Genomic DNA, 24,742 nt, shown 5'->3' with positions numbered 1-24,742 from the left:
AAACTTGCCTAATATGAGTATGAGTTGGGATTCAAACCTGGGCCTGGATCTCCACCCTTACTGTGTAAGTGATGAATTGTATTCTTTCTCACCCAAGCTCATATGAGAATGTTTTGATTAGGGAGATGAGAACGGATTGCTCTACAGTAAAAGAAAACAGGAACTATTCTGGAAAGCATCTCAAAAAGTGAACACAGGACTGCGTGGAGATGGCAACAGAGGTTAATATTTTAGCTGTCCATGTTATAGAGACATAGCGTCCTGGAACTTAGGGACACCTTTCGATATTGAGGGGGATAATAACAAGACAAAGTATGCAGTGTGGCACCTGAGAATCTATGAGACAGACTCCTATCCAAGCAGTGTCCTAGGACCAGTCCCAAGGGCACTGGAGACGGGGCTCACTCCTGAAGACTCGGTCCCGTAGTCCACCAAGCAGTGCTCGGGGCGTGGATGCAGCCCCACACCCAGGAGCAAGGTCAGAGGAAGCAGGGCTCCTCTGGTTCCCTGACAGCTGACATCTAGTTCTTTCTTCCTGATTCGCTACATGCTGACAAGAGGGATTTTCTGTTCTCTTCGCTCTCATGTTTACTCAGACCCTCCCACCCTGGCACCATGTTACTCTGCCAGGAACAACTCATAGAGATGTTTGGGGTGGGAGGAAGAAACTGGACTAAACTCAGGTTTAAACTAGTTTCAAGCAGAAGCCCGTTCCTACCTTTGGCCTCAGATTAATACACGGCTGGATAATAAACCAGTTTCTGCCTCCTCCGTGAAATGAGAAAGCTGTGTCATATTTGTTCATGGAAATGCTTTCAGTAGATATCATTAAACTGCCTCCAAATAACCTGGCTGCTCCATATTACACATGATAAATGATAAAATGCCATTTAGGCAGCTTTTGTTTTCCAGTGTTATTGTCAACGTTTTCCCAATGAATACACTTCAGAAAGAAAATGCTGGAGATAAATGTCTCTAAAGCTGCCATCTCTCCCTGAGGTTTTTTTTCCCTCCAGGTAAAGCCAGAGGACGAACAGCTTCAGCCACAGAGGGTTGGACAGACAGAAGCCCCAAAGAACCCTAAACAGAGGCAAAGTTGCACAAATCTGTCCTGGCAAAGTGTCACCTTGGCCCCATGTAAGACAAAAACAGACTCAGTCTAAAATACATAAGGGAGGACCAGAACTAACTCAGCACCATCCAACACTGTCCCTGTGACCCTGCAACAGCCCTGGTTACCCTCTGTGCTTGCCTCATCCTATCTATCCCGTGTCCTCACTTGACGTTTGCCTAAAGGAGGGAGTCGTTCCAGTAAAGGGAAGTGATCACTACAATTCTACACTCTGCAGATTCCCCAATAAATACCATGTGATTCATGACAATAATAACAGCAGTCGGAATGAGAAAGGGTCACGTGGTTTTCCCAAGACTCTGGAGGTTCCCGTCCCCCGCACCCCACCCCTGCTTTCCCTACTCACCCCTACGGGAGTCCGTCTGTGGCAGAAAAGGTGAAGGCCTTAGGACCCGAGAGCCCTTTCCTGCCATTCGCTTGAGAAACAAAGCCTTCCCTCCTCCCAAGTTGAAAGAAATAAAGGAGTCTGAGCTAATCGCAACCTGCAAGCCTGCGGGCGGCCCATCAGCTTGCCAGTGGTGCAACCCAGCGGAGCGAGTACCGGCTTCGAGCTTTGCAGAAAAGGAGAGAGGGAGAGAAAACAGAGACAGAAACACAAAGAGAAAGAAAGAAAGGCATTAACCTGGCCAGGAGTCAAACAGGTGCATGGAGCCCGAACGCCAAGAGCAGTGTCGGACACACACAGAGGGTCCAACCGTGCGTGCTTCTTACGGAGGGGGTGGGGGGGTGGGGGAGGGCTGCTTCTGAACTGATGGGGGCAGGGCTGCAGTCCGGAGGCAGGGGGTATGACAGATTTTTTTTTCTTATTCACAGGACTCAGAGGGTTGGCCGAGAGCCTTTAACTTTCCTCCACTTGTCAATCTGACATCTTCGTGGATACTCTCTGGTTCCCAGGGACAAACGCTAGTCTATGAGAGGGGGGAAGTGCGGCCAGGATGTTGATCACACACACCCCCACCATGAGTCACAGAATTTCGTGGTGCCTTGGGAAGAGAGGACGGTGAGCCCTGGGGGCTGCCACGTTGCGAGCAACAGCAGTGAGCTGTGTGATTCATGGCGCTGCCTGGGTCTTGAGTTGGCTGCTCAGAGGCCACAACACGTGGCCCTTTAAGCCTCTTGCAGCCTCACTGTCCTTGGAGTGACTCGTGTCTGTCTGACGGGGATCTGAAGTGTGTGGTTTCTCTCTCTCTGAACTGGCTACCTGGAACTCCTGGGTGTTTAAGAGCCTCTAGAAACGGAGGGCTGTGCCTTCAGGCTGTAGTTTGGCTTTCAGGCAGATGTTAGGAACAGAAAGGAACGCAAGCAGAGGAAAGCTGGGCGGCCGGGCACAAGACCCTCAGGAGAAGGCCCCAGTTGGGAGACAGCGCCAACCGAAGGGGATGCAATTGACCTTGGGGACACTGAGTGTCCTCTTAGCAAAGGATGCCATGTCTGGTGGAGATTCAGGCTCTTGACCTCAATTTAAGTTCAAGCCCTCACTAGCCCCGTAATTCAGAAGACCTGGTTTGCAGCTGTGGGACCCCTGTCCACAAGCCTCTGACGGAGAGTTTACTGTGAGCGTAGCTGAGACAGCTAGGCCCACCCTGCAGCCCCAGGCCCACCCCTGCACCAGAGTGGGCTCTGAGATCAAGTGTGGTCTTTACCTGAAATGCGCCTGGGCACGTCGGTGATGGCGGGCAGCCCGGTGCCCCGCGTGGAGGACAGCGGGGTGGTGGAGTGGATGGACGGAGGAGTCATCTGGCTCAGGTACGAGGGATAGGACTGGTCATAGGACCAGGGCGGGGAGGACTGCGCCTGCCTGGGGTCTGGGAAGAAGAAGAAAATCCTTAGCACACCAGCCACTCTGGCCTACACACACAACCCCAAACTTAGAAAGGATAAAGCAAGGGAAAAAAAAAAATCAGACTATACAAGGACGACGAATTTCCCACAACCCCACCCTTGCAGGCCCTGTGGAGCACACAGCTTTCTAGACTCCGAGTCTCTATGAAAGTAACAAAATGCATCATGCATAAGGACTATTTGTCTCCCTCACACGTAAATATTTCTATTTGGAAAGACTAACAGTCATTTAGAAAACAATCTGTTTTGGGTATCTTCACAAAGTTGAACTCTATTTTCTTTATTTTCTGTGTTTTTTTTTTTTAATTTATTACTCCAATGAACATGTATTACTTATTTCTTTTTTAAAAAGAAATGTTTGGAACAATTTACTTGATCAAAGAGCAGGGAGATGGTGCCTTTTGCTGCTGTGCATCCAGTCAGTATCCTTCAGACGTGCTTTCTGGTTCTAAAAATGCATGATTCTGTGATTTTAGCCCAGTTCACATCCCAGGCAGGTCAATGGGGATGAGGAGTTTGGGGCAGAGATGAGCACAAAGGGGACAGCATGTAAGTACAACAGGAAAGAAAGGAGCCAGTTATGTTGGGCTTCCCAGATGGCTCAGTGGTCACAGGATCGATCCCTGGGTCAGGAAGATCCCCTGGAGAAGGAAATGGCAACCCACTCCAGTATTCTTGCCTGGAGAATCCCCATGGACAGAGAAGACTGGAGGGCTACAGTCCATGGGGTCTCAAAGAGTCGGACACGACTGAGCAAGTGAGCATGCACAGTTATGTTATTCTGATGCTAAAGCTACCCCAGAAAATAACCGTTAAGAAAAAAACAAAACTTAATTTCAAAACTAACCAAGAACAGAAAGCTTTATCACCATCTAGTTTCGATGTAAAGCACATGAGTTTCTGACAGGAAGAAAAAAACCCAAACACAACAGGGAAATGTCTTTAATCCTATTGGAATCTGTTTAAACGATGTCACATGTTTGGAATGTGGCCCGGAGTTACCTACAGTCACTACAATAATAAAAATAATGGGCAACTGACTGGTTAGAGTGAACCGCTGAGAATTAGTAATATCTTTCAATGTATCTCTAACAGAGTTTCTTGGAGATACACAGAGAATCATAAGCTAAGTTCTCTTAACATTTTTTGTTTTTTGCGAAGTTCACTTTTTCTTAATTTTAAAAAATTCCAATACACCAGGCTGTTCTCAAAACAGCTTTGTATATCAGAATAGCCATGGATTTTGGAACATGTCGAATTAGGTTCAAGTTCTGAGACTTATATTTCTAAGCTGTGTGCTTTTGGGTTAATCACTCAGTGACTCTGAACCTCAGTTTCCTCATCTGTAAAAGGGGATGGGAAGTAATAATATGTGGACACTGCATGAGAAGACCATGCAGAGAGGGCTAGCACAGGAGATGCTCAGTGATACTAATTCTTGCCTTTTAAAAAAAACTTTCGGTGACACAGGAATTGTTTCATGATTAAAACACACCTGAATTGGAGCTAATCCATTTAGAATAGGTTTAATTTTTAAATTATTCCCATATTACCTATCAGCCTCTGAAAATGAAAAGCTCGATTTTTGAAAACAATAAATACATTTGAGTCAATTCAGGTTTATCTCTACCCAAAAAAAGTGGATAACAAGATGTGGGTTTTTTTCTGATATCATTCCTCCTTTAAAGCCTCTCAGTCTTTCTGTACAAAGCCATTTAGTTTCAGCTATTTCTTGTTTATTTGTTCAATTCAGAAACAATTTATTTAAAGACTATCTAAATGGGACATACTTTCTTTGACTCAAAATAATTAAATCCATCTGGATATTTATCGAATGTTTACTGTATCCACAGATATACAGAAAAATTTCATCCAATTCTGTTTTAAGGAACATTTACCTGAGTTTGCAATTTGAATTAAAGAACTATTGTAAATGGTTCACAGAGACGTTTCCTTTAGAAATTGGATGGATATTTAATCATTCAAGTAATGAAATTTTGTGCTTTAAAATGTTCAAGGCTGAGACTGTAATAGATCGGCAACATTTCAAACCTGATCCTGTTATATATCTGATACAGATATACTTCCTTGTTTTAACCATTAATGTCATTTGCTATTCAGATAAATGGTAAATGATCTTCAGATGGAAAAAGATTCATTCCTTACAACATCAGAAAGCAATCTCACAAAGACAAGGCCTTCCCTCAAGCACCATTTTTAACAGATACAAAGGATAAGAACCACACAGCAAAATGAGCAGGGCACAGGGGACTCAGGTAATCTAACATCACCAGATGACTTCCTGAGCAAGCAGTTTCATCTGTATCTCCACTCCCATACTGTAGCACGTTACCAGCAGTATAGGGCTCTCTGCCTAAAAGTGGGGGAAATACAAAGAAATCTAAAGAATGACTAAAATCACTGACATTTAGACATGTCACAAAGGAATCAGGGGACTTAGCTGGAATGGAAGATACAGCTTTGCATTTCTCCTCAAGCTGAGAGGCAGCTCAGTACAAGGGGAAACAAGGGGCCTTTCTGATGAGAGGATCTGAGTTGGGGTCCCAGCTCTGCCATGTGTGAGCTGGATACCTTGGCTGTACTAGCAAACTCTCTGAACCTCAGTTTCCTCGTCTAGAAAATGAGGCAGCATAGCATGGTGAAGCAAACATAGCCAAGAGTTCATTGTGCCATGTGGACAGCCAATTTGGGGTTTGAATCACAGCTCCCCACTTTGTTGAGCATTCTGAGGGCCTCAGTGGCTCACCTGGAAAATGGGAACCAGGATGCTTATCAGGGCTCTGTGAGCATTTACACGGACTAGACCTTGTCTAGTAGGTTGTCTGCCACCCTTGGCACATACAAAGAATACAGTAAATAGAAATGGTCATTGCTATCTGTAAAATGAGTATAATTGTAACTACTATCATTTTTGTTTACAGAACTACATGAAATAACACAAGAAAAGCCTTTTGATAACTCTAAAGTACTATATGAAAATGATCATTATTCTCCTGTGATGTGGGAGCTCACATCACATGGCCAAGGCCCTGCTGTGTGACTTGGGGTGTGTTTCTTAATGTGGCTGTATTTTAATTTCCTCATCTGTAAAATGGGCATGATAATACAGTCTCAGAGAGTATCATAAGGATTAAATAACAGAGCGAATGGCTAAGCATTATTCAAAAAAACTAAAAATCGGACTCTAGAGGCAAAAAAAAACCAGAACATAAAACAGAAGAAATACTGTAACAAATTCAATAGACTATAAAAATGGTCCACATCAAAAAATCTTAAAAAACAAAAAAAAATCTGACTCTAAACTATCCAGCGTGGCTGGGTTGTCTACGGTTAGTCTTAAAGATGTTCCAGAGCAGACTCATCACAATTCAATATAATGGCTAGCACATAGTAGGTGCTCAAGAAACAACTACTGCAGGAACCTCCCGAGGTGGCTGGAGTGAATAATGGGATTTTATAAGGAAGTAGTAATTAGTCTTTCTCTAACTCCCCCTTAGGCTATAAAAGAACTCGTATCAGATGAGGTTTTAGCTTTGACATAAACTTCCTGACTGCTGGCATACACACTTGAACTAGCAAAGGATCACTATCCTTTAAGTAGAGGCCTTTCTGAAGATTCCCAGTGTTAGCAAAAAGAACTTCTCACTATCCCTAAACAAGCGAGAAGCTCTCTCTTTGCTTTCTGTCTCTCAAAGAACAGGCTGCAGGCTGGCCAATCTCTCTTTCAAGGTCACCATCCTAAGATTCTATGATAAAGACCTACTTAAGGAGAATAGGACAGGGCTTGGCAACCGAACAACCACAGGGAGAGTTACTAAAGAAAAACAAAACACAAGAACCGCCATATGGGGCTTACTAGATCTAGTCTACGGAATTTTGAAAAGGAACTGCAACCTTAAAAAAAAAGGATTGGTTTCCAAACACCCCAGTCTTTCTCTAACACCCTGTGAATGAGGCCTCATCAACCCCAGCTCCTCATTTCTGGCCTGTGGGATCTTGGACAAATTTTATAACCTATCTGACTTCAAGGTTCCTAATAATGGGGATAAATAAGAAGACCTCCCTCCTAAAGTTGTTTTAAAGATTAAATGAGGTCATGTAGGAAAGAGCTTAGCATATGGAAAGAACCCAGTAAACGTTCACCACTATTAAAGCATCTCCTTTACTGAGCCTTCGTTCTGTATTTATGTTTCCAGCGCTTAACCTCTTATTCTAGCAAAAGGCCATTTTAAGAAAGCTTCCTGCAGTTCTGAAGTCTGCTGTTTGGAGACTACACCTGAGACTATGTCTGGTCGCTTCGATAGCCTTGACAATCATTTAACCTGAGTCACGTTCCTTCCTCATCCTAGCTTCTCCCAGACCAAGAAATCCTAATCACTTCAGTGTCTTTTCTAATACTGTATGCGTCAACATTTTCAAACTGTTAGTGGGGGAAAAAATGGCTATAAAAGATCTTGACTTCCTAAATGCCCAACCACTAAGAAAATGTAATCTTATAAACATATGATTACAGCACATTTGCTTTGTTGTGGACAGTTATTAAGGCTGACAATAGAGAAAAGTCACCTTAACCCGATCTCACCAGTGATTTCTGAACTCAACTTCCTGAAGAAACCTGAGACTTCTGAGATTGACTCTGAACTTGGATGACTCAGAGCAGGTGACGGATGTTTTTAGGCATCAATCCTAAGATTACTAATAGGGAATAGTGAGTGCAGGACCTAGGTCTAAGACAAACCTACAAATTAACCATTAACAAGAAACGATCTTCATCTACCTTGGGCCCCACAGGGCTAGTATAATGCATTCCTTCCCTCTGCTCCATCCAGAGTTACACTAAAACTCTTGTCAAGTCTACAGACACATGGAAGGAAGCACCTTGTCCTTCCAATCCAACACAAATAAGAATATCCTTGATTTGGGGGCCTCAGAGGCTCAAGGTACCAATCACTGTCTTGGTAGCACATCCTGGGTGATCTGAAATTACCTATGAACACCCATGAGTTTTCAGAAAATAACTGAACTCTATTTCATAGCCAAAACTGCTGCTACACTTTAGTTTTAGGGTGCTTTAAGAACAGTAATTGAGTACTTCTCTATGGCAATCTACGGAAACAGCCTCAATATTATTTTTATTACTATATTCTGGACATTCAAAACACTGACAGATGTTTTTAAATGGATATGATCACTGCAAAACAAGACCTTGGGTGCTGGTTTTTTTATGGGCACATACTCTTTCGTGCTTGAGAAACCTGAAATATGAAATCACACATGAACATTTTAATAGGTCTCCGCCCCTATTTTTCCCCAAGTTTCTCTCCTATCACCTAAAAGGTGTGTGGGGGGAGAGAGAAAGTCAGGTCTTCCTTATACAATGGGCAGCCGTGCTCACAGCAGGATGTAACTAATCACAACGACTAAATGGCAGAGAAAACCTAGGGCTGAGCTCCTGGAGGTGCTGGGGATGACTGAGGAGAGAAGAGCCCCCAGTCTAACTGGGGACGCACACTTGCAACTAGCACCTGGCTTCTGAGGTCATGCTGACTGGACACCTCAGATCTACAGCTGCATGCTTTCAGAAGAAATCGTGGTCTCCTCTGTGTCAGCAGACCAAGTCTAGCTACGAAGAGTGCCAGGTAAATAAAAAGGAGCCAGTCACGTCACTTGACAAAAGGAATCCCTTCAGCTTCTAGCTGAAGCAACATCTGTTGGATGAACTTTAAAAATAGACACCAGAAAGGCACAAACTATTGGGTATAAGACAGGCTCAAGGATGTTTTGTAGCAAAGGGGTAATACAGCCAATATTCTGTAATAACTGTAAACAGAAAGTAACCTTTAAAAATTGTATAAAATTTTTTAATTAAAAAAAAAAAAAAAGACAGGACTTCCCCAGTGGTCCAGTGGTTAAGACTCTGCTTCCATTGGAGGGAGCACAGGTTCGATCCCTGGTTGGGGAACTAAGACCCCACATGCCTCAAAGCACAGCCAAAAGTAATTAAATACAGAGTGAAGATATAAAAAATAAAAGAAGTAAATAAATAAAAAGACACCAAAATCCAGGGACCTGCATACACTTTGCACTTTCTCTCCCAACACTTTGTGCTTTCTCTCCCAACACTTTGCACTTTCTCTCCCAACTCCCCACATGCCTCAAAGCACAGCCGAAAGTAATTAAATACAGAGTGAAGATATAAAAAATAAAACAAGTTAATAAATAAAAAGACACCAAAATCCAGGGACCTGCATACACTTTGCACTTTCTCTCCCAACACTTTGCACTTTCTCTCTCAACTCAAGTTGAGCGCAAGGTTCTTATTTAGCTGTCCCTTTCTCACCTCCAAAGTACCAATGGTCATAACTGCCACCCTTAAAAGGGCTTTCTGGATGGGGTGGGGAGAGAAGTTTTTACATGGTGTTCTGGTGAGTCAGCAAACTATCCATTTTTCTTGTCATGAACAGCTTCTGTAACCTACACAGCAGTGAGATGGTCTAAGGAATAGATAAAAAAAAAAAAAAAACCTAAAGACATTTCTTGCTGTGCAAAAGCTTACACAAGCAGGTGGGGAGAGTAAGACTAACATATAAAACGACAAGTTAATTCAAAAACTGTCAAAGCATGCACCTGTGTTTCTTTAAAAGCTCTAAAGATAGACATGAACCATGGTGCCCTGATATCATTGTGGATCTTATAAGATCTCCTTCTAGAGTGGTGCTCCTTTGGCTTAGGCTACCTGGAGACTGGGCATATCTGCCTTACATCCTACAGACCTCAGAACATAAAAGTACCTAAGAAAACATCCCCAGGAGATGCTCAGAAATTGATGCTACCTGGGGGAGAAGTGGCTCATGCATCTCATGTGGTCTCTGTATCAGGCAGAAATGGAGACTGGCATTTATTTAAACCGTGGGTGTGAGAAAAGCAAGATCTCTCCTTTGAGTTAGACCATAGTTTCTGAAATTTAATAATGGGTGTGGGGAAAATGAAGCAGCATCATGCATTTCCTGAAATGATTTGTAAAGAGTCATGGGATCTAAGAGTACTCAGACTTTTCAAATGACTGAGAAACTACATTTCATGTCTACACACTTGAACTCTGAACACTTAGGGTCATAATAAGAGGAAGGGGGAGGCAGATGGTTAGAAAAAAAAAAAAAAGGCATTGTAGGTCAATTAAAAAAGCACCAGAGGAAAAACAAGTGACTCTAGGAGAGCAGGTAGAAGTCTTTCCTTAATGAATAAGATAAATGGGGAGAGGAGAGTGGGCAGAGAGCTTTAGAAAAGCCCAGGGAGGAAATTCCCTGGGGATCTAGTGATTGCAGCTCTGTGCTTCCACTGCAAGGATGCGAATTCCATCTCCGGTTGAGGAACTAAGATCCTGCATGCCACTGAGCCAAAAAATAAAACAAATTTAGAAAAAGAAAAAGAAAAAAAGAACAGGGAAAGGTACATATGGAAACTCAGGAGTTGCTGTGAACAGGTCCCCTTTGGTAAACACTCTGGTTAGACACCTTTCGCACCTTTCGGGTGTGAAACGGGGACTGCTTCCGGAGAACTGCTCGCAACAGGGCACACCTTGGATACGGTGTTCAACTTCACGCAGAGATGGGAGGAAACCAGCCAATGGGGCCAAGCCCAAACCAGCACACAAGTGGCTCCTTCCTGTCTGTGCTGCCAGCGGGCTGCTGGGTGATGTGGCAGGACAGTGGCCAGTGGTTTCTGCCCAAGCCATGCGCCCCCAGGGAGCACCTGCTATACTAGGGGGCATCACTAGAAGAGCATCATATTCCCACCCCTTCTCCTCTACCCACTTCCCCCTCAACGGCACTCAAATTAGGCTGGAAAACCCCCAAATATTTCTTCAGAAAACTGGGGTATTTAACATGAATTGCATAGACAGTTCTCCTGAAGATTTTGCCTCTCCGTTGCAACCAAAGTCAATAATCTCAATGGAGGGAGGCAGATTTACAATTTCCTATCCTAGACTGTTTCTGTCGTATTACTATCATTCATAATACAAATAGATGCATATTCACATTCATTCATTCACACTTCCTAACATTTATACTAAATGCTAAATGTTAAGTTCCCTGTCTTCTCTAATAACCCTGCCAATAACTAAGTGGACATTTAGAATGTACTTTCCCACTCACTTCCGGTTCTCTTGACCAAGAAGAAACATGGTCCAAAAACAGGCTTCTTGGGGTGCAAAAGGAACCCTGGACGGGGGGGCTCTGGCGCTAACTGTGCAATCAAACACCAATGATTCCTCCTCTCTGACTGTCGCTGTGGTCAGGTGTAACATGAGAATGGATGGTCTCTAAGATGTTTTCCGAAGATAAAATGCTATGATTCTAACCACTTGAAAAATTGGGTACCCTACTACACTCAGTCCTTGCTGGAGATGGTAGCTCACCAGAAATTACTGAAGCCCTGCTGGGCTGATCCGGGGCAGCTGGGAGAGGGGAGCTGACACTCAGGGTGCTTCTCATAGCGCAGCTTGTGACCCATGTCAGCAAAGAAGACCTCAAAAGGAGGATTCTGACCTCCCTCCTTGTCCCCAGTCGGGGTTCTCTCCAACTGACCAAGGTGGCCAGAATCACTTGGCAGAAAACCAACCCAACCGATTCACAGAGCTTAAGACTGAAATTTGAAACTCCACTCAATGCTCTGATGGTGACCTAAATGGGAAGGCTATCTGGAAAAGAGGAGATATACGTATAGCTGATTCACTTTGCTGTGAGGCAGACACTAACACAACACTGTAAAAACACTACACACCAATTAAAAAAAAAAAGACTGAAATTTGACCAAAAAAGCAGCAATCTGTTTGGATAAAACCAGATGCCTCACAGGGTACACCAGCCACTAGGAGTTAATACACACAATGCAAGGAGAGGGGCTCCATGAATCTCCACGAATCTTAAGAGACGATAGTGGAAGAGAGAATGAGAAATGATACAGTCTAAGACATCACCACCTCTAACAAAATATTAAAAGAAAAACCAGAAGGAAGCTAAGACAAGGCAAAAAGAGGTGTTTTTTCAGAATCACCAATCTGGGGCTGGAAGGAACTCATCACTGTCCTACAGAAAATGAGGGAATTTCCTTACTTCAAAGAAAAACCTAATAGAAGAAATGAGAGGGCATACCACATGTCACAGCTAACCTGGTCTCAGCCTCAGCATATCTAGGGCCTCAGAGTAAAGGCAATAGAGGAAAGGGAACTAGTCACAAACAGGTAGGACCAGAATCTGAGAAATGACAGGGATGTGGTATTGGCCAGGGGACGTGACCTTAGTTCAAATCACAATATTGAAGTGAATGCAGTAAATTCAAGTTCAATTCGGGCTATTAACATCCAGGGGGGGTGAGCTTATAGCAGTTGGGGTGTCATAGAAGGTCCCCAGGCATGGTGGATCCTTTTGCCGGATAGATGATGCTATTATCTGTGGTTCTAAGAACTGTCTCCCATCACTCACTCATTCATTCATTCAGAAAATGTTTATTGAGCACCTACTCTGGTACTCTGCTAGGTTCTAGAGACATGAATGGTGAATAAAGAGTCTGCATGCCCTCAACAGAGTTTACAATCTGGTGGGAGAAACTGACATTAATCAACTAATCATATAACTGTGATAAAGTGCTAAAAAGGAGATGTTCTTGGCATTGTAAGAATGTGCCATGAGGGACTCCAGCCATGCCTGGGAGCCAGGAAAGGCTTCTCTAATGATGCAATGATTAAGCCAAGAACTGAAGGGCAAGCAGAAGTCCAGAGGATACTCAGGTGGGGTTAAAAGGGCTGCAGGCTAAGCAAACAGCATATACCCAGTTCCGGAGACAGAGGTAGTACAGTTTCTTTTTTGAAGAGGTGAGAAAGCCAGTGTGGTTGGATGACTGACAAAAGGTTCAAAACAGTTTGAGAAGAGGGTGGAAAACAGGCAGGAAGGACCCAGGCTATGCAGAACCTGTCGGACCACGCAAGAGGTGTTGGTTGGTCTTTATACTAAGAGCGGTGGAAGGTCATGGGGGTGTTTTTAAGTACAAGGTGACATCATCAGATACGTACCTTTTTAAATCTCCCTCTCACAACATCACAATAGAAACAGGGCAGAAGTCCAGCCCAGGACTGGGAAGGGCGTGTAGGGAAAACAGCAGCTGAAATGGAGGCCAGGGTGGAGTTCAGGAGCTGCATCCCGGGAACCAGGAAGCAGCCAGAGGCACACAGCTGCCTCTGCACGTGGCCCAACCAGAGGGATGAACCCCTGAAAGGCCTGGGTTGGAGCAGGTTGGCTCTGGGTGGGCGAGGGGAGCCCCAGGTCAAGGGCCTGGGGCCTGCAGCTGTGATCTGGGCAGGCTCCACCTCATACCTTCTGGTTCAGGGGTAAAGCCTGGGCCTCTGTACCTGTAACAAGTTCCACAGGAGATGCTAACAGATGCCAGAGTTGGAGAACAATGGGCATGATTTTTACTGATGACAGTTAGAAAGGAAAATTACCCAACACTACTTGATTTAATCTTCCCTATCAAGAAGAACAATCTCCAAACAGAACGAGCAGAACAAACATGCTTAAGAGGAAATGAAGGCCCAAGACAGGTGAGGAGATAAGAGAGAGCAACCTACTGCTTTAAATGAATTCAAGTGTCTGCTCCAAGATGAATTATGCCCCACAGTATTGCAAGAATGTATGGAGACTGGCAGATAAAGGGCCTTATGTGACAGAGCAGGGTCTGCAAAGTTCTTTATATTAAGGAAAGCATGTTTTCCTGGAACTCTGTTCACTCCTAATCTTAGGTTCACTACCTGGGATTCCTTGTCCATATGACAGTTATTAAATTATTTGAAGATAATGCCTTTAAAGTTTACTACATAATTGTACTTTTACATTATTTCACCCCATCGACCTTTTCTGGAGATGGCATTGCTATTGGTAAAATCTAAATTGCAACTAGCATTTTGGAATCATTGCTTGCAGCCCACTAAAAACACTGGAGTCACTTTTGACAGCCTGTGTACAATCAGCGCTTCACACTTGATCCCCAAAGTGAGTATCAGAAAGCGGGATGGGTTCACTAAAAACTTGTTTCCCAGGATTACTTGAGCAATAGGTTAAGAGAAAGGTCCTCTGTCTGCTGTGCATCTTGACCTCAGCAAGATACATACCTTACCTCTAATGGGATGTACAGGTACTTAAAAGGCCCACCAGAAAGTGATCATTGACATGGGTCACAGTCAGCCTTGAAAGAGGAACACAGTAGTATATTCGAGGGCTTGACAATCCTAGTTACATTCAGCATCTTTAGCAAAGTCTTGAAGGGTGAAAAGCAACTTTCCTAAGCTTCACGATGAGATGAAATTGGGAGGAAGAGTCAACATAGTGGATGAAGAATCAGAGCTATAACATAACTCTTCGAGACGGAAAGAGGAGGTGAAAGTGACACAGTGAAACCCTCAGAGAACAAACGTACGGTGCTACAGTCGGTCAACTCCCAGACAGGCCCGAGGGAGCTGCCTCGAACGCAGCAAGCCTTCTCCACGGCCTGCAAACCACACTGTGATGGGGTGATGAAGAGCCAACACGGTCCTGGGATGTATTAACAGAGCACACGTGAACCCCTACCCCCAGATAAGACAGTGCTAGAGAGTTGTGCTTTTTCAAGGTGGAGTCAGCCCAGAACCCTGGAGGAGACAGAGCAAGCTGTAGGACCTCCATCTGTCACAGGAGGAATGGTTAAGGGACAGCCAACAGCTCCCATCTACCCTCAGCCTCTCCCTGGGACGTCTACTTCCCACCTGAACTGAAGCTTGGTTTTCTTCCCATCCTTCCTCCTAACCTCTCCCCTGGGCCGCTGCTCATTCTCCAAGGCCACAAGATGACCCAAATCCCCTTCAGAAATTCTTCTGTCTTTCCTCTAACCTACCAACCTCCAGAACCTTCCCAGACATTGGTAAGAGGTCCCACATCTTTCTTGTTTCCCTGACTTGCACCAAGTCCTACGGAGTTTCACGAGAAATTGCCATTCCCACCGACCATCCACCACGGCAGAGCCCACTTCTATTCACAAACTGCAACCCCTGCAGGAGACAATCATAACTTTGCTGACTGGCTCTTCCTCGCATCTCTGTCCTTACTTGGGTCCTCAGCCATGCTCAAAGCCATTTTCCTTTCCCCGCCCACTCACCTTGCTGACAGCCCCAAAGGTGCACTGTTCTCCTAACCTTTTCCCTACATCCTCCCCACCTGAAACCACCTTGTCAGACTTCACCCTCCCAGGACACTGACTTATAATTTCAGCCCTGAGAGTTCCAGAACCTCGTGATGCCTCAGTTTTCTTATGTGTGAAAGAGGGTTCACAATACTGAGTCTGCAGTGAAATCTGTCATTTAAAGACTATTACAGCCAACTGTTTTCAAACAGCTAAAAAAGCAAGTCCTTATCAAAATAAACAAAGCCTTGGAAAGAATCTGATGGTCTTCCCTGGGAATAGTGCCATACAATTTTATTCCTGGAATACTTCTGCATATATTAAAATAAAAAACAATGGAATGAAAATACTTTTCAAACTGATAACATCTGTAATATGTTGTTGCTATTAATATTACACAGTACAGTATACTCTGACTCTGAAGCCCTGGGTACCCATCCACAATTCAACATCAAAATATACCATCAGAGCGTCCTATAACTGCATACATGACTTGCCCCTCTCCTGGGTTAGTCCAGGAAGTTGAATATGTCATTATTAGACTCCTGTTCTGATCATTCTGCCCAGAATCCATTGCAAAAGGCAAAAAGGGGAAAGAAGGGTCCCTAGGCAACGAGTAACACCAATACATGTATGTACACATATGGACATATATGTAAAGCTCAAGCTAAAAAGAGAAAGATGGTGCTTTGGGAACAAAGGAGAGAAAGAAACCCAGACTTCCTCTGGGCACAGTCCTGAAGTCAGGCTAGAGATGGAACAGTCTTAGGGAAGGAGAGAGTGAGGTCTTATCAGAGATGGGTTCTCCTTATCACAACTAGGTAGTAACTGAGCATCATGTATTCCAGACAGGAGGAAATTACAATGACAAGATTCTGGAACGCAAAAACTTGATTTTTCTTGGAACATTACCCCTCTCATCTTTTTGTAAAAGCATAATAAAGCCAGAGCATCTTCATTTAAAAAGGGAATTTCAACCAACAGAAATCCAGGGACTTTTAAGCAGCTCATCTATGGATGATGTCAACAGCTGTGGGGACAACATGGCACACTGATGGCCAGCCCCTCACAGGGTCATACTGAGCCTTATCCTTCAAAGCCAGCACAAGCTGGACCTGAACTCCACTTTTCCTAATACTCGTGTTCACTCACAGGACTTATGCTGTTTCTTCATGATGATTGTAATGGGCAACCTCCTCTAAAGAGCTTTCCTGCTCACACGTGTGCATGGTCACAGCAAATTTTCCTGGCTATTCTGCCCACAAGATCTCCAAGGAAGGAGGCAGGACAAGACTCCACAGTAACCTCAGAAATGAAAGCTCAGCACCACCCAAGTGAAAGCATGGTACTTCCAACCACCTGTGTTGAGTGTGGTGATTTCAGTTCCTTAAGACAAAAGAAGCCTCTAGGTGAGCAGGACCACAGCGGTCGAAAAGCAGGAGCGAGACCTCAGAGGACTCCCACTCCCCACATCCTACAGTTCTCACCCGCAGTCACGCTTCCTGCTCGGCTACGGTCACTGTGCCCACCGTGGGCTCGCCCTCCTCACACTCAGAGCCACAGCCCCACCCACTTCACCTCCACCTCCTTTCACGCCAAAGAATCGCGGGGCCACTGAGCACTCGACTAGGACACTGTGCTCCCCAGTGTCTAAAAGGCCCGCTAATAAATGTTCCAGTGCAAGCCCAGCAGGCTGAGGGCTAAGACAGCCAAATATCAACACAGGCAAAACCCAGCTGGCGGGGATTCTCCTTCATTTTTTTAATTAATAAAATTTATTTTACTTCTACTTTTATTGGAGGATAGTTGCTTTACAATGTTGTGTTAGTTTCTGCTGTACGACACAGTGGATCAGTGCTACGTATACACATATCCCCTCTTTTTGTGGATTCCCTTCCCCTCTAGGTTACCACAGAGCACTGAGTAGATCTCCCTTGCTCTACAGTAGGTTCTCATGAGTCATCTGTTTTATACTTAGGACCCGTAGTGTATATATGTCAATCCCAATCCCCCAATCCATCCCATCCCCATCTCTCCGCCTTGGTATCCGTATGTTCGTTCTCTTCATCTGTCTCTATTTCTTGGATCCTCTTAATGCTTAAAGGAGCGTGTTTGCCAAGGAGGGGAACACAGAATCAGACTGAAGTTGGGCAGAAATGACTTCACTTCAGTCAAGGTAACCATCAATAAGACCACATCATTCTACATGATGTCTGCCACGTCATTTTTTTCCAGATACTCCTAAAAAGGTTACCTTGAGTATAGGTTCATATATAACTGTCCATTAACTATCAAAAACAATTATGCTGTCTTTTAAAAGCATAATTCAGATACTCATAATGCATCATTTTTATGAATGTTTTGTCCCTGAGGGTCCTAAAAAATATCCTAGGGGGAAAGAAAAAGACGTTGGTCCCTTAGGACATGTGTCAGATTGTCAGCAGCTTGCCCAACTCAATGGCCATGATGCTGGTTGCCCACTAAGAGTCTGGAACTCAAAGTCAACTAAACTAGCTCCAAAAGCCTAGAGAAACACATTTCTTGAAGAGTCCTTTTCCTCTACCTGCAAAAAATCCTACTTTTCACAACTGCCTTAAGGCTTCAGTAAGAACTTTGTGTAAAACTAGTCTGTAAATGGTAAACAGCTGCACAAATAAAAGCCTGAAATGGGAGGAAACAGGGACAGGAGAGAAGTTCACTTCAGCCTCCCAAAGATGCTGGAGGTTGAGTGCGTAGGACCGTCCAGCCATGTGGATCTTGCCCTAATTCCTGTATTAACGACTCACTAGAGTGTAAATGGGACTCTGAGCAAGTTATTTAGCCTCTCAGACCCTCAGTTTTCACATCACCACCTAGCTCATAGACCCGTTGTGAGAAATGCCTGCTACAGTAGTCACGGCAGTACTGTCAGTACACAGCAGCTAATAGCAAGCCACTCAAATAGGTACTAGAAAAAAGATCTGGGCCAGAATAGTAACAGGTCACCCTTCCTGAAGAAGTCAAACACCTGCTCATTCATTCTTCACCAAACCTAAAGTCGCCAAGCAGTGGGCACCACCAAAGACAGTGGGGACACAGAGATCAGTAAAACATAGCGCTGCACTTGGGAAATTCAAAGTCTGATGGAGGAGATGGACATGTACACAAAGAATCGTCACCATGTCCAACAGTGGTCTGGAGCATTGGACTTGACTTGGGTAGGGTGGAAGAGGCCTGACAGAGGTGCCAGCGTTTGATCTGAGTTCTGAAGAAAGAGGAGAAGGGCAACCAGTCTTAATTCCCTCCCAGGCTCCTGCTGCTGTTTCCTGAATGATGACCCTGCTCCTGCCTCTGCTCCCTTAGGGCCCGTGCTTCTCACAGCAGCCAAAGTGAGCTCTGAAACACAGGTGAATAAAACAGATGACTAATGAGAACCTACTGGGAACTCTGCTCAGTGTTCTGTGGTGACCCAAATGGGAAGGGAATCCAAAAAAGAGATACATGTATACATATAGCTGATTCACTGTGCTGTACAATAGAAACTAACGCAACATTTTGTAAAGCAATTATACGCCAACAAATTGTTTTTAATGTGAATTAGATAATGTCATTTGCCTGCTTCACATCTTTCAATAATGCCCTTCTGTGCTCAGAACAGAACCCACTTTCCTGAACAGGGCCTGGAAGACTCTCCGTTATCCAGCCACTGCCCACTCCCCTCGTTCACTCCATCCACCTGCCGGGACCTTCCTGTCCCCTGAACGCACCACACTTGCAGCTCCCTGAGAGATTTGGCCTGAGTTCCCCTTGGCCAGAAATTCCGTCCTCAAAGCTCTCCAAAGAGCCTTTTCCCCACTTTCCAATCAAAATTAGCTTCTGCCCTGGTCTCTCTCTCATCCTCCTTTCATTTTCCCAAAGCTTTTACTATTATCTGAAATTATCTTGCATGAATGCTTGACCCAATTGCTGACTATATGTCACCAAAACACAAGCCCCTGGTGAAGAGAAACTAGACTATCTTGTTCCCTTACATCCCTGTCTTGCAAACAGAAAGCACTCAATAACTACTTTTTGGAGGAATGAAGAACAGCATGGCAGAATGCCCACCTCAAAGGTTAGATGGATTTCCCAGTCCACCAGGGGCTGAGTCAGCTTTTTATTCCTTCTAGATGCAGTTTACCCATCCAGAGAGCATTTTGAGCTTAAAAACAGTGCTTATGGGGAATTCCCTGGTGGTCCAGTGGTTAGGACTTGGCGCTTTCACTGCCAAGGGCCTGGGTTCAATCCCTGGTCAGGGAACTAAGATCCCACAAGCTGCATGGCGTGGCAGAAATAAACAAATAAATAAAAAATAGTGCTTATCATGAGCAATATCTCCTGACACGGTTATCACCACCATTATCACCACATTCTGAATCAAAAGAAGTGGATATTTTTGACAGACTAGGTGTTTCCTAGCACCCAGAGACAGGCAACCTATGTCTGAAAGATTTTAAAAAACAAACAAAAAAAGAGGTGCAGAGGAAGCAACTTCCTCAGGAAACCATGGGGAGGCCCTGGGCCCTCAGGCAGAACGACAGCCATTTAAGACCTGGACAGGGACAGGCCAGACCAGCGCTGCAAAGAAGCCGGCCCACTGCACGGTAGGACCCTGAGCCCCAGGAACCGTAAGAGACACTAACATGAAACACTGAAGGCTTAGGACTTCCTCAATCTATAATTCCTAATTTCATGTCGCTCTTCTGGGAGTTCAATTTGCCTTTTATGCTGACAAGTGGGAGAACTCATAGTGATTATACAACCATGATCACTATTAAGAAAATAGATTCTTCTTAAAAGACTCTAACAACACACAAGCTCCGAAGGCCATTTTAAAGGCATCAGTCGTTAGCAAAATATCATTAGTAAACAGTTAAGGATCAAATTGGGCTTCCCTGATGGCTTAGTGGTAAAGAGTCTACCTGCAATGCAGGACACACAGGTTCGATCCCAGGGTTGGGAAAATCCCCTAGAGAAGGAAATGAAAACCCAACACAGTATTCTTGTTTGGAAAATCCCATGGACAAAAGAGCCTGGTGGGCTACAGTCAATGGGGTCACGAGAGTCAGACATGCCTTAGCAACTAAACCACTACCAAGGATCAGAATACAAAAATCACACATTTAAAGAACCCAGGGATTGCCAACTCATAGAACATCTATTTTTCTTATATGTATCGTATTAGCCATCATAGTCCTTCCAAATCACATATTAACACATTTATATATGTGTACATATGGTTCTACACACACACACACGGAATCTAAAGGTTCCTATAAAGACAAAAGGACAGCTATTATGACCCTTAATCACTAATATAAAATCCACCACTTAAACAAACTACTGCAAATAAAAAATAAGCTATGAAGATATATTGTACCGCACAGTGCAGCCAATATTTTATAATAACTATAAACAGAGTATAATCTATAAAATTTTTAAATCCCTATATTATACATCTGAAATTAATACTATAAATCAACTATACATCAATAAAAATTTAAATCAATAAAAAATTAAGAAGTCCACTACTTTAAATGCATCAGCACCTATAGCCACAAGCTTCAAATTCACAAGTTAGTGTGAATTTCACGCTGGCATTTTTATCAAGGACCCATGTCTAGTGAATACACTAACCTGACTCCTACATTTCAACATTTGGAGATTTATTTAAATCTAACACATGACTCTTCTTCACAGAGTTCTAAGGATCTTCCCTAATACAGGTATCTGTTTCTCTTCAGTGCTTAGATATTTTATTTTTATAGTTCTATATTATATTAAACATATATACTCAGGCATACCCAAATTTTCAGACTAATATAGACCCACGGAAACATAAGTAAATATCCAAGAAGATATATATCTAATATAAGCAGGAGAGAAGCAGAGGCAGGTCATTTTGTTTATAAACAATTATGCTTACAAACCATTAAGGACACTCAAAACCTAACTGCTACAGACAGAAACTAACCCTTTGAAATGATCCGAGTTTATCATACTTTTTGTTCTGAATCATTTTCCCTCTCATCTGGTCCCTCTGCCAACAATAGTAACTAGATGATCTATGAGTTCCTTGCTGCTCTCAATACTGTGATAGCAAATTAAAGATGTACAATGATTAGCACACTTTATCATCACCATGACATAAAAGCAATCAGACTAGTCCTACAGTAAGATCTGCCCAAGCCAGATAGGATCAAAAAAAGAAAAAGAGTTGGGAGTCTTAATGCACCAAATGTGAATGATTAGTCTGTAATGCGATGCTGATGTTCATTTTTAAGAAGAAAAGTAAAGCAAGAAGCACACTGGAATGCATGAAGAGAAATGTCACATGAAGACCAGGAGCTCAACGGGAATGGGCGGGGGTGGGGGTGGGATTCTGTCTGCCCAAGGAGCCGCTCCTTGGTCTTGCCTTGTAACCACCAATCAAGACTTCCTGTTAGCCCTGGGCAGTTTTCAAGCACACTTAATGAAATAGTTATACATGTAAGAAACTTAAGCCCAAATTTGAGCCGGTAACACTAATTTTCTAATAGTGAGGGTGTGATGTTATCCCCCACACCACCTGGACACAATATAGAGAAACTTACAACACACATTCTCCCAGAGAGCATGGTATAACCATCCCACCTCTGCTCAGACTGACATCACTATGGAGAACAGCATCCGTAGAGACTTCCCCCAAGCTTTATCCCCAAGTTAGTGAATATTGGTATTTGCTTTTTATGAAAAAGAAAAAAAAAAAAAAAAGAAGAAGAAGGTCAGTATCTTCAAGTGTCGATCTCTTTCATCGTAAGCCATTTCCCAGCTCCAGGAGTTGTGAAGTGAACGCGTCTCATCTGGAAGCCCCTCACCCCCAGCCTGCCGGAGTCTGCGCAAGTGAGACCTAGGAGTCTGTCTTACCTGTAATCTGACTCTGTCCTTGTGGATTAAAAGGACTTGGTGCAGAGTTCAGGGAGGGCCGTGGGTTCTGAGGCGGGACACCTACTCTCATACTGGGATGAGGAATGCGCCCTAAATCACTGAGGCGATCAGAGAACAAACTAGGTTTAGAGTCATCAAGCTTCTGTCTGTGCCCTGGAAATAGCAAATCATAAAATAAAAGCATATTAATTAGCTGAACAATTGACCATGCTAAATAGATACGTGAACATACATACTGGGGGGAGGGAGGGGTAAGCCAAGGAATTTGCAATACTGATCTTTATAATGAAGCATCTGTATAATGTCTTCCATTTCAAAGGGCTTTGTAAACATCATTCCGTGGTTAGTGTCCCTGGCTTGGTTCTGAATGGAGAGCTGAGGGGTCCAGAGGGGTGACTCGGGGCTAAGTGTCAGTGGTGAGGTCTGGACACCAGAGCCCAAAGGGACTCTCTGGGCGCCCCCTCTGGCCTCTTGGTGAGGCTGAGAAGGGTGACTGTGTCCGGGACTGTGTTTGCTCATTTCAAGAAGGAGGAAACATCCCAGAAAGTTGAGTCTATGCATGGAACACATACTGGGCCGCACTTGGGGCAGAGACAGAGACAAACACATTTGTCAAAGGGACATTTCCGTGATGACCATAAGTGACTTTGCCTTTTTTATGTTACAACTATACCTTATGGTGACTCCCTTCTGAAAAATGAAAACTCAAACTGAGAACCCCTTTAAGAGGGAAACAAAAACAGGCAGGGAAACTCAAATTCTCAAGAGGAATGTGGCTATTTTGTGATATGCCAAAGCCTGAAAGCGTATAATAAACTATGTTTAATCAGAGAGAATGGTTTTTTATTTTAAATCGAGTACTGTGGTTCTGTAAGAGAAATTGAAAAATAGCCTTTGGGTTACCATGGGAATGTGAGAATCCATTATTTTGAAAAAACAACAACAAAAAAAACTTTGCTTTGCCTCTCTTCTAGTTTATTCCAGTATAAAATCCAAGGGAATTCTAGATATTAAAGAGCTATGCAAACTGAAATACAACCAAGATACTAAGACTTTTAAAAAATCATCCAATCATTCTTAGCAAAGAGTATAGTATTGCCTTGGTGCAGGTATTAACAGGAAAACATCTGAATCTTGGTGCAATATTAGTTTAGTATAAATCCGTAGAGTGGGACTGTGGTGAACAAGTACCATTATGTCTACTGGCTAAACAGAAATACATTTCATATTCTGCACCAGCGAAGCCCTAGTATGTTGCCCCAATAGTTTAGTAAAATGTTAAGTAACTGAAGCTAATTCAAAGAAGAGCCATTTAAGATGATGACTAGAATAAGAATTTGCAGGAAACAATCAAGGGCATTAGGAGTACTATCCATAATAAAATAAACCTTGAAGGAGCCATTGAGAATGGGAAGGTCGATTCTACAAGTAGCAAGAACACCTCCTCACCCACTTAGTATAGGACAAGAGAGATATATCAGGACAGGGTTAAGCCCAGCATTAGAATTTCCCAACTATAAGCTGTCCTCCTAAGACAAATTCCTTATTTTATTTGCCCCCAAATGTATTTTCCTGTCTCCTTTTTCATTGCCTACCCAGCCCAAAGAAAACAGACAGAAAGCCAAGGCCTGGTAATAGGAGTGTAGCTGCCTCCACAGCCAAACATGTTCCAACTAAGGCCCATTAACTGAAATGCACCCACCACCCTATGTCCTGCCAGTGTTAAGTCTGGGGCGAGCTACAACTGAGGGGCCGAGACTGGGAGAAAAATGATGAGGACAAACTAGGAAAGCTCATTGTTTACTGATGGCTGTTTTCCCCACCATTTATGACATTTTATCCAGATTACAAATAGATAGTAGAAATCTAAAGGACCTCCGTGTGTGTCAGTCGCTCAGTCATGTCCGAGTCTTTGTGACCCCACGGACGGTAGCCTGCCAGAAATCCTCTGTCCATGGGATTTCCCAGGCAAGAATACTGGAGTAGGTTGCCATTTCCTTCTCCAGGGAATCTTTCCAGTCTAGAGATTGAACCTGGGTCTCCTGCATTGCAGGTGGATTCTTTACCGTGTGAGCCAAAGGACCTTCAAAGACTATCCAAAATCACTCCCAGGCCCCAGAAAGAAAAGTGCTCACAGATGAAGTGACCGAGGCCTACAGAGATAAAACAACTAGCCCGTGGATCTCAGCTATTGACCACCTCCTGCTGGATCAGGATGCAGTTCAGGTCCTAGCAGACCAAGTTTTCTATACATTGCATGGCACCATCCATGTTGGATCCCAGCATCTCCCTTCCTCTCTCAGCTGCTACAAAGGACTGAAAAAAATTCAGATTGCCCGTATAAAGGACCTGAGGACTAAGCCCTGCAAGGCGTCAGGCTGGTTTTCAAGACAAGCAGAAGCACGGATTCATTTACAAAGTTAATAGCTCACCCATTACCCTAAATAAACTTCCATCAGTACACTTTGCTGTGTCTTACAAGGTTCATGATTCGAGAATTACATAGTACTCATCACACTTAGATCCATGGATTCTGTTGTTCATACACATATCCAAAAAAAAGTATTGGTGTGGTGTCGATACAGCTGTAAA

The 24,742-nt window shown here is 43.7% G+C and overlaps 1 protein-coding gene and 1 non-coding gene across 8 annotated transcripts in view; one reads left to right on the top strand and one right to left on the bottom strand.

The window, feature by feature from the left end:
* Positions 1 to 24,742, bottom strand: part of RUNX2 (runt related transcription factor 2) — a 351,996-nt gene that overhangs the window by 157,275 nt on the left and 169,979 nt on the right. For 4 of the 7 annotated variants that reach the window (XM_027524843.1, XM_027524845.1, XM_027524844.1 and 1 more), the window contains 2 exons: positions 22,130 to 22,303; positions 2,776 to 2,937 (listed from right to left, as the gene is read on the bottom strand). In XM_027524843.1, the coding sequence (XP_027380644.1) occupies positions 2,776 to 2,937; positions 22,130 to 22,303 (336 nt within the window). The remainder of the gene's footprint in view (positions 1 to 2,775; positions 2,938 to 22,129; positions 22,304 to 24,742) is intronic. The other 3 variants (XM_027524846.1, XM_027524848.1, XM_027524847.1) reach the window with 1 other exon arrangement.
* On the top strand, positions 19,411 to 19,483 carry TRNAE-UUC. Its single transcript has one exon. It is a non-coding gene; the product is annotated as a tRNA-Glu (tRNA).

Source organism: Bos indicus x Bos taurus, chromosome 23, assembly GCF_003369695.1.
Source record: "Bos indicus x Bos taurus breed Angus x Brahman F1 hybrid chromosome 23, Bos_hybrid_MaternalHap_v2.0, whole genome shotgun sequence".
NCBI classification, from domain to species: Eukaryota; Metazoa; Chordata; class Mammalia; order Artiodactyla; family Bovidae; genus Bos; species Bos indicus x Bos taurus.
The sequence above is the reverse complement of the archived record's forward strand: the minus strand, read 5'-3'. Positions and strand labels throughout refer to the sequence as shown.